We start from the raw sequence: 14,673 nt of genomic DNA on the forward strand, positions 1-14,673 counted from the left end.
GCTCACACACGGCACTCTGCCTACACGGCTGATTCCCCGAGTGATGAATCATGGCGCGGTATGGCATGGCACAGCAAGGCATTTGTTAGAGGCAGTGTTATTCTCCTGCTCTGACAGGCTGTACAAGTGCTTTGTATTGTGTGTGTGTGAGCATACATATGAGAGTGCGCTGGTGTGGGTGTGTGTATTGTGGATATGGACAGTAGTGGCACGTGGCGTGGGCTCGATGTTGCGCTCGGTGTACAGCATGCATGTGTTTTCAGAGTATATACAGCTCTGGAACCATGTGTATTCTGGTAAAACGCTTGAAGGCAACACGACAGCAGCAGTTTCATTTCACCTTGTTGCGTTCTTGCTGTTTGATGATTTAAAAAAAAAAAGCAAGAGACAATTTCTGTGTATATGTTAGATATTCAGTTCTTATATTATTACATATTCATACATAGTGAAATCAGATTTAATTTAAGTTCTTATACCCACTTTGGTAGAGTGTAGTTTGGTTGTTATGAGTTAACTTCCATTTACTACAAGTATGATACTGTACAAGGAAACAGAGGTGGTTACTTATTATATCTGGTCCATGCAGGCATTGGAGCCTGATACCTCACTCAAAAAGTATTTGCAAATACCTCTTGGCATGTGTTAAAATCAGACTGGAACAGCAGATGGTTGAGTTTTATCACAATGGTTTGGAGCTGAAGTTTTTAGTCTGGTTAGTAAAGTGCATTCATTTAATAAGTCATTCCTGTTCTCTTCTGTTCATTTTCAAACATTAATTTCAGAATCGTATCACACCACATTACAAACGAGCTTTTTTAATTCATTAAAAACTATGAACCTAGACCATTTTGGTGACCTTCTCTATAAAGAGATAAAGCGTTGTGATTTGGTGTTAACTACTTCATCATCCCCTCGGGCTTCTGCTTTGTTTGCATGACAGGAGAGAAAGTCGACCTCAGTTTCACCTCATTTCAAAAGGTATTCTTCAAACCAATGAAAAGAATATAAAATTAATTAAAAGCCATGTTGAATGAAATTATTTCAGTTGCAATGAGTAATGAAATTTATTTTTTGACATTTTTAACCATGGCAACTCCTATCAACCTTTTTCATTTTCAATAAAGAGCTGAATGTTACATAGATATGTATCTAGTCGTGACTTCTCTCAATGAATGGGCTCATACGTCACAAGTTTTTTATTTACTAAATCTCTGACTTTGCCAAATCCCCATTCACACATACAGCTCTGGAAAAAAATAAGAGACCACTGCAAAATTATCACTGATGACCATTTATAGATATGTGTTTGAGTAAATGAACATTTTTGATTTGTCCTTTAAACTACTGACAACATTTCTCCCAAATTCCAAATAAAAATATTATTATTTAGAGCATGTATTTGCAGAACATGACACATGGTCAAAATAACAAAAAGATGCAGTGTTTTCAGACCTCAAATAATGCAAAGAAAAACAGTTCGTATTCATTTCTAAATAACACAATGCAAATGTTGTAACTTGGGAAAAGTTCAGACATTAATATTTGGTGGAAAAACCCTGATTTTCAATGACAGCCTTCACGTGTCTTGGCTCTCCACCATTGATGTTGGATGACTTCATGCAGCTCCTGGCAGAGAAGCTTAGCAATGTTCGATGGTATGTGACCATCCATCTTCCTCCAGAAGTTTTCAAAGTGGGTTCAGGTTTGGAGATTGGGCTGGCCATGACAGGGTCTTCATCTGGTGGTCCGTCATCCACACCTTTACTGACCTAGCTGAGGCCAGGAGCATTGTCCTGATAGAAGAACCAGTCCTCAGAGTTTGGGAACATTGTCAGAGCAGAAGTCCAGTAGTTTTTTAATAGTTATTTTTTGATTACAGTTACTTTTGCAGTACTAATAGCACTGTTTTTGCCTATTTCAAGAAGATAGTGATGGCCACAGTAGTGGTGTTCATTCTTCTCTTTCTTAAATAAGACATGGATCAGGTGTTTATTCAGTAGAATAAGGTATGATTTTGTTGGAATTCAACAGACACAGGAATAGAATGGCTGTCATACAGACCTGATCAAAATCTTAAGACCAGTTGAAAAATAGCTAGAATTTACCTTTTGCACATTTGGATCTTAATGAGGTTTTAAGTAGAGCTACAATATACAAAAGCAAGAAGGGGGAGTGAGACAAAAAGCACTTTGAAAAAGTAATTTATTGAAAACAACAAGTAAACTGAAATAGGCTGTTTATCAGCTGATCAAAAGTTTAAGACCATCGCTCAAAAAATTACAAAAAACTCTCCAAACCAGAACAAAAAATTTTCTCAGTAGGACTCAGTAATGAGTAGCTCCACCGTTCTTGTTAATCACTTCAAAAATTCGTTTGGGCATGCTTGATGCGAGTGTTTCCAGGAGGCTGGTGGGAACATTGCTCCAAGTGGTGAAGATGGCTTCACGAAGGGCATCAACTGTCTGGAACTGATGGCCATTTTTATAAACTTCCCTTGCCATCCATCCCCAAATGTTCTCTATGGGATTTAAATCAGGGGAACATGCGGGATGGTCCAAAAGAGTGATGTTATTCTGCCTGAAGAAGTCCTTCATCAAGCGAGCATTGTGAACTGCAGCGTTGTCCTGTTGAAAAACCCAGCTGTTACCACACAGACGAGGGCCCTCAGTCATGAGGGATGCCCGCTGCAACATGTGCACGTAACCAGCTGCCGTTTGACGACCCTGCACCACCTGAAGCTCCAGTGTTCCACTGAATGAAAAAGCACCCCAGATCATGATGGACCCCCCTCCACTGTGCCGGGTAGAAAACATCTCAGGTGGGATCTCCTTGTCATGCCAGTAACGTTGGAAGCCATCTGGACCGTCAAGGTTAAATTTTTTCTCATCAGAGAATAAAACTTTTTTCCACTTTTCAGTGTCCCATGTTTGATGCTCCCTGGCAAAGTCTAAACGGGCAGTTTTGTTGCGTTGTAGGAGACGAGGTCTTTGAATTCGTTTTTTGTTTTTGAAACCCTTTTCCCGCAGATGCCGTCTGATGGTTATTGTGCTGCAGTCGGCACCAGTAAGGCCGTAATTTGGGTCGAGGACCGCCCTGTGTCTTGACGGACAGTCAATCGGATCCTCTGGCTCAGTGCATGTGTAATTTTTTTGGGTGTACCACTTGACTTTTTTGTTCCATAATGCTCAGGATCTGTCAAAAAATTTAGAATGACTGTCTTACTGCGTCCAACCTCAGCAGCAATGGCACGCTGCGAGAGGCCTCGCTTATGCAGCTGGACGATCTGACCATGTTCAAGAAGAGAAAGCTTCTTAGCTTTAGCCATCAGGAGGGCATGACCGTGTGAATACCCGACAGAAAATGAGAATTTTGAGCAGATTTTGGCTTTTATAGCCTGCGGTCTTAAACTTTTGATCAGCTGATAAACAGCCTATTTCAGTTTACTTGTTGTTTTCAATAAATTACTTTTTCAAAGTGCTTTTTGTCTCACTCCCCCTTCTTGCTTTTGTATATTGTAGCTCTACTTAAAACCTCATTAAGATCCAAATGTGCAAAAGGTAAATTCTAGCTATTTTTCAACTGGTCTTAAGATTTTGATCAGGTCTGTACATGCAGACATGCAGAGGAAAATGCAGTGGTCTCTTAATTTTTTCCAAAGCTGTACATACAAAGAACACTTTTTATTCTTGGCCCTTGCTGCACGGTATTGTCATCAGTTCATTATCCGTCTGTCTGTCCTTCCGTATGTGCAAAAACTTTGGCGTGGACTGAAGGCCAAGGGTTTTCAAGTGCAGGCACGTTATGTTTTTTCTTGTCCTGCTGTTGCTTTGTCCTTTTACAAACCCCACATTAAACACATGCTGTGTTTGCGCTCATTTCCATCCACCTAGCCACACTTGTGTACATATGCATCATAGAGACACACAAAAACACATGCAAACAACCTCTACCTGGTGTGAGTTAATAGGTTCTCAGTGTGGGTTATACCAGCTCTGGCCTTATTCCCTGTTACAGGAGACTTTAGTAAAGGAAACAGGTGCAGTGGAGCGAAGCAAGGCATTATGGGAGTAGAACAGCACACCAACTCTCAGCCCGAGACTTACCAGTTCCAGACATACTGTCTGAATCAGAGGTGCCAAACGTCCAGTCTGTGGGGATCACACAATGGCACTGGGATGAGCTTAACTGTTAAACATCGCGAGACAGAGAAGAGAGAGAGAAAATGAGTGAAAAGAAAAGCGATGAGGTGAAAAGGTAGTCTGAGATAAAGAGCAGCTGAGTAAAGGAGAGAAAATGAAATGCATCGACAGCTGGGGGAAGGATGAGGGAGAGACAGAGAGGGAAAAAAGTAGTTGCATCTCCCTTGTATCAGATCCAACATAAAAATCACTCTCTGGAGGGACTCACTCCCCCAGTTTCCTCTTTGATCCTGGTTCTGTTATCAACTGAAAACCCTGCCTTGACCCAGCTGGCATAATTTCCTCTGCGCTCATATATTCATGCCCTGAGAGAACAACAGACATACACAAACTATGATGTATATATGTGTGGAAAAGCCTCACGGAAAAGAAAAATAACTTCTCATTTACATATACAGGTTTTATGTGGAGGACGAGTCAAGCCCCAAGTTAAGCTGGAACAGAATCTATCAATATTAATATTTGTAAGAGGAGATTTACCCCACAATTATGTAGCTGCCAGACACAAATGGATCAGGATCCTCTAATTCCCACTGAGGGAACAATCATCTGTTGCTTCTGAAATCCTCAGAGGATCCAAAGAATATGATTTACACTATTTACACAATACAACAAGCGTTGGGATTTGATTGGGTTATGAATGTTTATAAATGGATAAGACATGTTCTGTATAACTCATCCTGCACCTCCTCAGAGAACACCACTGAGGTTTGATGCTGTAGGTGTTCAGTAGGAATTCAGACAAGCGTGAAGCATGTCAAAGACATGAACAATCAGATCTGCTGTGAGGTTGAAAATGTAGGGGAACTGAGCATAAAGTAAACAAATAAGGTCTGAAAGGCATTACTGTTTTACAAGTTCTTGACATGGCTAGTAATATTCAGCATTTAGTGGATTGATGAGTACTACTTTTTTTTTCTTAATTTATAGGATTAAATAAAAATGCACACAACAATCCAAGGAGAATTAGTAAAAAACAACAACAACAGAGCGGCCTCTTATGGTCACATGCAGAGTTTATGGTTTGAGTCTGTTGCAGACTTTCTAGGTTTTCTAATGTCTAATGCAGCAGCGTTCGGCCCTTCTAGAGCGACACAGAGAAAGGGAATAGTGCTGTAATCTCTGGAGAGAAAAGTATGAAAAGGGAAACAAGGGAGAGAAAAGGGAAAGTGGATGTAAGAGGTAGAGGGTCTCAGTGGAACAGTGTGTACCACGTGGGCCGCAGGTAATATATGACTTCTTGTGGTAATTGCAATAATGAAGGTGGGAGCGAAGCAGCTGTGTTCACGTCCACAGTCCAGAGGGGCCCCCAAGAGCTCGGCAAATGAGCCCAGAGGTCCAGGTGATGGAGTGCATCGAGTGGGAGGGGCAGTCGGATGAAGCAGGATGAGGGATATTTTGGGGAGAGGAGCAGAGACGAAGACAAGGATAGGGGCAGGGAAGCTTAGCCGGCTCTGCATGTGTGTCTGTGTGTGATAAATGCTTCATTTCTTTGCTGCCAATGAGAGGAGCACAGACAAAATGGACGTTTCTGTGTCCCTGTTCATTATTTTGTCCGATCTGAAACCATATTCAGTTTCCATTGGAGCACGGGAGCCATTCAATGAAAAGAAATGGAGGTTTATGCGTATAATCTGATTATTTTATATAGTGCAATGTGTGTGTGCGTGTGTGTGAGGAACTGTTTTTTAAGAAGCAGCAATGGCTGAGGACTGGGGAACGGGGAAATGTGTTTGACAAGGTCCTCGTTGTGAATAAGAACAGTTCTTCTGCTATTTGAATTCAGGAGAGATGGGATGTTACAAACACAGATACTCGGGAAACATGCCAAATAGTTGTGGCAACTTCCAAAACAGAGAAAGAAAATATTCTAAAGGGAGTACATTTCTGGTTAATTGGTCACATCTTCGTGGGCAAGCTGTTCAAAAAAAGCATGTTATTGCAATTAATTGGCTTATTCAGTGATCATATGCTATTAAGAGTTTGGGTGAAGCCATTAAAGTAGGATAGGACTTGTACAGCTTATAAACATTCTAGTATTTTTATTTATTTATTTATTTCAAATCATATTGTCCTTGCAATGTTATCACACATCAAAGATTTTCCTCTTACATCAAGTGTTTTCACTGGTACTTTTCATCATGATATAGTCACTGACTGGAGAATATCTTGGCATTTTTGTGTGATTTTTGGTCCGTGCATAATTACTGCTATGTCCTCAGACAGTATGTAGGCAGATGGAGTATGCTGTTACCATAGAATATTTATGGAAATGTGGTCACTCCATACAACATAGGTGAAAAATTATTCATGCATCTGAATAAGGAAAAGGCACACTGTAGCACATGCAGTAATGAAATGTTTGCTGATGAAAATATATGTTTTTGTTTTTGTTTTTAAGGTGCAAGACATCATTTGACAGAATGATTGTACTGTACTGATGAAACATTTGATACACAAAGAATTCAGGTGATGGATTGAATGAAATGAATGCCTTATGTGGACATTAGCCAAAAACATCTCACGCAGAAATGACAAAACTGAAAACTTAATCCCAAAATCACCAGAGCTATGGATATGTGATCTGTTACATTTGGACAAATGACACTATAAGACGTTAGAGGAACATTACTGTGGTCATGACTAAAGAAAGCAGGTTCTGAAAAGTGGTTTCTTAACTCCCAGACTTTGCTCTGTTTAGTGAGCTGTCATCTATGCAAACACAGACATAAAACATAGAGAGAGAGGATTACATGCAATACAGATTCTAACAAAGCTGTAATCAAACCAGGGTTGTCTTTGTCATGACACGAGGAGGCCGCCACATGCAAAGACATTTTACGTCATTGCTATTTTGAGCACATGGTAATTAATCACAAAGACTGCAAAAAGAGGCTCATTGCGAATGGGTGGAGCAAACTGAGTGAGCAAATTGCTTTTGTGGAAACAAGTCTTGGTGTCTCAGACATTTTTCTGGAAGATAATCTCACCTCATCATGTACTAATATTTCTATAATATGTCAATCTTTTTTCCAATCAAAATATGTAATGAAAAGAGTTGTGTTTAAATAAGGTCAATATTTGCCATAGATAGCTTTCCTAGACTGACATCATGATGTCAACACAGTACACATCACAGGTCCCTAATATCGCCCTGGTGTAAACAGCAGTCTTCGGGCGGCTGGCAGGTGACAGTTTGTCTCGTCTGTTTGATCAACCTCCTCGTCCATGCACGCCTTTTGTCTGTGTGACTGCTCCTCTGTGTTTTTTTGGCTGCGTGTGCACAGACGTGTGTTTGTGTGCGTGCCTGTGCATGTGGGAGTGCTTTTGGATCATCCTGTAGGCCGACTAGGAAAAGAACTGTAGATTGGCTGAGGCTTTACCCCCCCTCTCTCTCCAGAAACACAAGGAAAATAGCACCGTGGAGGAAGGGAGCAGATGAAAATAGCTCAGTAGGCAATAGCTGACTCACAAGGCAGAGCTGGGAGTCAGGAAGGCATCCAGTCCAGTATACATCAAATCAACTAGCTGTTGTGTAACTGCCACACTATCCGTAAATCAAACCCGGACTCGTGTGCTTAGCTATGTCTAGTGTGACTTTTGTGCACATGCCCCCTCTATGATTGGATTAGAAGAAGTTGGTGGCATCAAAGGTGCCATTTATCATTTCTGACAGTATTGCCTGGAGTCATGGGGGCAGGGGAGGGACACCAAGGCCAGCTGGCTGTGATGTAGCCTGGTCAGCTAACTACCCAGCTCATTCATCATGCCACTCAAAGAGCGTGGGCTGTCACAGCTCATGTTTTATTAAGTACTGTGAAATGGAACAAGAGCACGTACCGGCCTGATTTCCATTTAAATTCCATGCATTGGTTACTCACGAACCTGTGGGGGGACTTTGATCAAAATAAACGGTTAATGCAAAAAGATAAAGGTAAATCTCCCTGGGCTATAGCTAGAGTTAATATTTCTGGAAAAAGCAGCAGAAAAAATGTGATTTACTGTCTAATCTGATTAATGCATCGACATGTAGAGCTATAAGACATACCAAAACAGTGAGTCATCTTAAATTTCTTATGGATTAACTGTGTCCCCTCATGTTCCTCCAGTGTCTATGCCCTCTTTGCTTTTGAATATTTTACATTGTCTGCACCAGCAATCTGACTGCTTCCAGTACAGTAACGCTTTGTTCTTAGTCTTTTCTTTATCTGCTTTGTTGATGTTTATAACATTTCTGCAACAATGGTGCAAGAACTGTTAAGTATGATGTTAGTTTTTGTTGGTGTCTTTGCTTTTACAGGAGTAATTTTGGGATTAAATTATTAATAAGAAAATAACTGTCTGTCCCCAGGTTGAGGCTCTGAGTGATGCAGTCTCTGTTTGGCGGAGGGGAGCTGGGGCTGCTCGGAGGAGGTAACGACGCAGGCGGCCTGAAGGAGGATGGCTGCGGCAGCGTGGCATGGCGCCCTTCGCCCCTGCCGCCTGATGACGTCTACTCAGCCTCCCACTTTGCCCTCATCACGGCCTATCAGGACATCAAGACGAGGCTGGCCTGCCTGGAGCGAGAGAACACCAGTATCAAGAGGAAGCTCAAGATTTATGAGATCAAGGTGAGGGCTTTTCACATCATTACAAAGTCAAATACTGCAAGATTTTTCAAAACATATCATCATATTGTTTTTGTCCTTGTTGGTATCAGGTCGATGGACTCCAGCAGTGACAAGGCTAAGGCTTGCTTTTGGCTTTAGTGGCAGGGTCTTTTTTAAAGCCGAGAGCTGTCCAATCACCTTGAGTGTTTTCTGTTTCTAAAGCAATGAGATTGTACACAGAGATAAAAGGGAGAGAAAGCTTTGGTGGGCTTTGATTCTGGACTAGAACAGCTATTAATATGGGCTCAAGAGTAGGAGAAAATCACTCTGCCAATTTGCATCTAAGCAAAAATAATAGCTCCATTGTAAACAGCCAAAAGAGAACCTGGGAGCAACAGAGTTAAATGAGCTTAATTCTTTTAGGTTATTTTATACCATTCATTTTCAATAGAAGATCAACATAGCACCGTTTGCTAAAAGTCAAGGACACTATTAACATTTCTGCATGGCCAGGGGTATTTGCTAGATGGTGGGAATCAAACAATTTTTGGATGGATTACTGAGTTGGTGAAGCAGAAAACCAGCATAAAGCAGAAGGGATAAAACACGATCTCAGGGATGGCTGCGGCTGAGCCAATGCACACACAAATACACACACACAACAAAAACACACAACAAGAAGGTATGTGCACCGAGAGCAATTACAGGGTGAAACATGTGGGAAAAGAAGGGGAATTAATGAATAGAAAGGAGAAAATGTTAGAAAGAGTGAAATAACTGAAAGAGCTGAAATTAAGAACAAAGAGAAGATTAGAGAAAAAAAAACTTGAGTCTTCTTATCAGTCTATGAGGTTTAATTTCACTCCAGGAATTATACGATGATAAAGCTGTAATGTACCCATTTTTTATTCAGTTTTCATCATCTACTATTACATGGTCTTCATCAATACCTTCTCTTTTTGCTGCAAAAAAAAGGCTGGACTGCTGACAATGATAATACTAGAGATAGGACTATCAATAGCAGCTTAGAGGAAAGAACAAAATGTTTCAAATGACAAAAAGCTGTCAAAGAGACTGTTATTCAAAAAATCTAAGATGATCCAAAAAGATGCAAGCTGTTGCAGCATTCTGGTCTATTAGGAATACAGTTAGCAAAGACACTAAATCTTTTTTTTTCTGTAAGGCAGTAGTTCCAGATAGAGGTGTGCTCTTTGACTCTCCTTATGTTTGTAAAATTTTTGATTGACTGATTGGTTATTTTATTTAAAATATAACATTAAAACCAAAACAAGAAAATAAAAAAAGAAAGAAGAAAAAGAAAACCTATTCAAAAAGGAGCGGTAGGTTCATGCATACTATATAAAAGTTGCTCGACATGTGAGAGAATCCCTAAACACTGCTGAGATCTCCAGTTTGCCACTTGACTCCGTCCTTTCTTTCCTGACATATTGTATTTGTCAGTACAAAAATCTTGCATCCCTTTAGTGAACAGCTGTCAACGAAGGCTGCAGGCTCCCACACTGATGTTGACTTACTCACAAACGGCAGGTTGTTCAGGGCATTTTTCCACTGAGACAGGTGTTGATTTTGGAGAGCAGGTGCAGATGTTTGGCGTTTGGAACAGGACTTGTCACACCTGTGCCATTGCAAATACAGTCTTTATAGCTTTAATTGATAACAATAGTACTGACATTGTGATATTTACCCATGAAATGTTTAGCAATTGCAGCATTGGACTCTGGTTTTGGTGTGTCTGTCTTTTTTAAAGGTAGGCTTGCGGCAGGCCTTTTCTAAATGGAGGATGCTCGAGCTGCTATAATGATGCAGACACTCAGTAGGTTCTTCCTGCTGTTTTAAACATGGGTTGAAGTGAGTTTGTTCTCATGTTTAGAGGTCCTGATGTTCAGCAGTGTGAGATTTCCTGAACCCCCTGGGTATGTGCCCATCTTGCTAACATTTACTGCTAAACTGAGCAGAGAGTGGTGTTCTGCTAAATGGAAAATGGTTGTTTGGTGCTCAAATAGACATTGCATCAGTTCCAGTGACTTTACACAGAAAATGAAAAGCTTGCTCTGCTTATGGTAGGCACTCTAAATGTAAATGTGTTCATTTAAGTTGAACCGTATAGTTGTGTAAAGTTGTGTTGTGTCTATCTGTCAGTTTTCTGTTAACAAACAGCAGTTAAGTACCGTAAACTTTTGATCTATTCCAGCAAGAATAAATGCTTACTTTGGGAAAAAAAAAACATTTGATGTTGCACAGTATATTAATGCATACATGTTTTATGACTGCATAATCAGTCACAGTCGCTTAAATGCACTTTCATATGGTGTAATTATTCCAGCATAATATATATGTTTTCATGCAACGATGCTTCCCCATTCCCAACCACTATCTCTCCTTTGAACGATACTAGTGTTGGTTATGTGTAGAGGTAATTCTAATTGAATTTTGACCTCAAAATCTGTAAGTCTTCCAGAAGACTGGCCTTTGTTCAGGATGTATTGATTGTGTACATTCTTGTTTACACAACTGCACAGCAACATCTCTCCTTCAGTCTGACCAAAAGCAAGCAATAAGAGAGGAAGCTTTCTACCGATGCTCATTTTTACCAAAATCCATGCATGGTAGAAGGGATATAACCCTGATTTTTTAAGAATCAAAGAAAGGGATGGGAGGAGATTAACAAACCTCTCAAATGCTATCAGTGTATCCAAGATACAGCTAGAAACAGTCAATTTTTATGTAAAAATCAAATCAATAGCACATTAGCAGGATGTGCTTTGGTTTTAAAACTGGAGCCACTTCCCGGCAAATCAGTGTCATTTTTTGAAATTGTCCCTATTAGTGAAAAGAAACACAGTAGTTGCTATATATAATACTCTTATTGTTATTTCAGCCATTTCTAGCATGTTTCAGTTTTCAGTTTCATCAAAACCTTCAATAAATTTAATATTTGCAAGGAGGAGTTACTGTATATATGAAATGCGATGTAAATTCCCACATCAGTTTATATGGAGACAAAAATCAAAACCTCATGTATATTTAAAAAAAATATAAATTAATTAAATAACTCTTATACTCTAACTGATATCTGGGCCAAACAGAAGTTAGAGTTGATGTGAGATGAATCTTTAATGATCTCAGTGTGAACTCATCAAAAATTGCTGAATAGAGTGAGAGAAAGTGAATGTTACGCAAACAAAACGAGAAATTATAAATAAAGAAAAGAGGGCAGATGGTACGTTGTTTTACTAGATCTATACTGGGCTGTCTGGTTTCATGAATCTGGTTTTCTTTTGTTCCTTTAGTTTCCTATGATCAGCGAGTTTGGAGACGACAGTAACTCCTACTGCTCCTTTGAGAGCAAGGAGACAGCTCTGCTGCACTCGGAGAACGGCAACCTGCAGCAGAGAGTCAACGTCCTGACCCACGAGGTGAGAGGAGACATGGGGACACTTATTAAGGAAAGTGGAAAAAGATGGGCGGAAAACGAAAAGAGGCTGAGCACAGGCAGAGGCAGCATGGGATATGAGCAGAAATAAGAGGAAAATTAGCTTAATGATGCATCCTTTCTTCATGAACTGGATAGATAAAAAACTTTATCACCCAGAAAGCTTTTGCAGGACTTGAATTTTGTAGAAATACAGCAAATTAATTGAATTAAAAAAGAATTGAGGCCATCCCTGGTGGACATGTGCTGAAAGATGTCCAGAACTAATTAAGCACTAAAGCTGCTGCCCAAGCAAAATTACAGATAGGGTGTTTTTAAGAAACCATCCGTGGAGCACTGTGACATGGGATTTTCACAGCACTGTTCTATTTTTGAGACATGGTATAATTGGACTAAATCTGGCAAAGAATTTGTTGAATGTGTGTGCTTTGTAAAAAAAAAAAATATATATATATATATATATTATGTATAACACTTCCCACATGTATGTTTGGGATTATTATTAGTAGCACAAAACTCCAACATAAGTAAATAATTGCATAAAGCTGAACCACTTTGACCATGTTTCTTGTGTATACTGTAAAAATAGTCCCATCCAAACATGGGTTGGAGCAGAGAGGAGACTGGCAGCGGCCATAATGTGCTTGGACTACTCATTCCCTTCGCTATAGTAAACCTTCTGTTTCTGTGACTGTGTGAACGAGAGCATGGGGAAATAGAAATGAGAAATGACTGACACAGGAAGGTAGTGGTAAAACCGGCAGTAGCAGCGGTAAAAAAGGGCTCGGGAGGAAGAAAGAGGAAGGAAATGGTTTATGGGAGCAGAAGAAACGATTAGCGTGGAACACACAAGGTCACAGCGCTGACACAGGCAGTGATGACATGTACCTTAAGTAGCTGAGCATGCTCTGTTGGGACCCCACCACCACCACCACCACCCCCGATACAAGTGAAAGACATTGTGAATAATTCTTAAGTAATATGCTCATAATGTGATGCAGATGCACTTCTCAGTGGAGTGTATAACATAACACTATGAGGGTCAGATCTACTAAAGGTTTGCGTGTATTAAAACGTGTGCAAACTCATTGCACACGCAAAAAATGTTCAAACTAATTTACTAACTGCGCACTAAGGGTTGCGTCTTTCAAAGATGCAAAGTAGCACATCTGCATCCAGTAAGTACATTTGTCACAATGAATATGCAATATGGGGCGTTCGCATGCAATAGTGTGTGTGCTGGGGGGAGAAACTGTAAATATATTAATTTAGCACACGCAAAGTGATTTATCAAACCTGAAAGCAATTTTGCTGATAGAAACTGTGTCTCTTTTTAACACGTCTCAAAGGGAGGCGCAAACCGTTTGTATGCGTAATTGCACACACATGGAAGTGGAGACATTGAAATAATGAAACAAGATGCAGAGAACGCATTTTTCACCCTCGTGTGTGAACATTTTTGGAATGACAGAAGAAAAAATTATTGAGACGTACACACAAATTGGGATCTTAGTAGAACCGGCCCAATACATGGCAAGAAAACCAGGATTTTCTGTGTTCAAATAGTTTCAAATCATCATTTCTAGATCTACATATACTGATGCAAATTTTAGACTGGGCAGATTTCTTAAAGAAGAGGGGATATCATGTTCTAAAATCACCCCTACTTTAAAAAGCTAATTTAAGCAAATCCCTCGAACCAGGACAAAAGCAATCCCACTTAGACTGTGAAACCAGAGTGAAGGCATAAAAGGTGATAATTAGAACGTGACAGCATCTGTGGAATAAATTTAGTTTTTGAGATGTTTTTTGTTTTGTGTGCATCCTCGAACAAGAGAGCTCACTTGGTAGTAATCTTGCTTTCTGCAGTCACGACGCTGTTGACAAACTGTCCTCACCTTGGTGCCAGTTCTTACAGCATATGTTACCATAGACACACTGAATAGGCCGTACTGCTTCAGCTCACAGCACTGATATACCTCTTTGTCCTCACCGGCTCTCTATTTATCTCATTATGCTTCTGCTGCTCTCATGCTTATTTTCCTTGATCTAAAGTGGCTGTATTCTTAAATTAAATTCACTTCTGTATCCTTGTCCCACTTTAGACATCATTTCACTCCTTCACAGTTTCTCCAGGTTTCTAGATGTCACTGCCCTCAGATCTGTCAAACAGTGTGTGATTACAACATCTAGTGACTCTCACCCCTTCATTAGACTGTGATGGATATAACAGCAGGATATCAATATTTTTCACTATTGATAAAATCATCATTTTCATCCATTTGTTGAAATGAGAAAGGTGTTGCTACGTACATGCTGAGGCGTCAGGATTGTGGTGTCCTAAATTTGGTTGGTTACACAACAGTTTCTTAAGAGACACATTTGATGACTCTCACAATAGAAAGTTTTTAGTGTGTGCTTTGTGTAGAAG

The 14,673-nt window shown here is 40.0% G+C and overlaps 1 protein-coding gene across 2 annotated transcripts in view; it reads left to right on the forward strand.

Annotated features, from left to right (window-relative positions):
• Window positions 1-14,673, forward strand: part of tbkbp1 (TBK1 binding protein 1) — a 50,738-nt gene that overhangs the window by 15,408 nt on the left and 20,657 nt on the right. For both annotated transcript variants that reach the window (XM_030122240.1, XM_030122241.1), the window contains exons 2-3: window positions 8,551-8,809; window positions 12,100-12,225. In XM_030122240.1, coding sequence (XP_029978100.1) covers window positions 8,567-8,809; window positions 12,100-12,225 — 369 coding nt within the window. In that variant the 5' untranslated portion in view covers window positions 8,551-8,566. The remainder of the gene's footprint in view (window positions 1-8,550; window positions 8,810-12,099; window positions 12,226-14,673) is intronic.

This window comes from Sphaeramia orbicularis, chromosome 19 (genome assembly GCF_902148855.1).
Source record: "Sphaeramia orbicularis chromosome 19, fSphaOr1.1, whole genome shotgun sequence".
Taxonomy (NCBI): Eukaryota; Metazoa; Chordata; class Actinopteri; order Kurtiformes; family Apogonidae; genus Sphaeramia; species Sphaeramia orbicularis.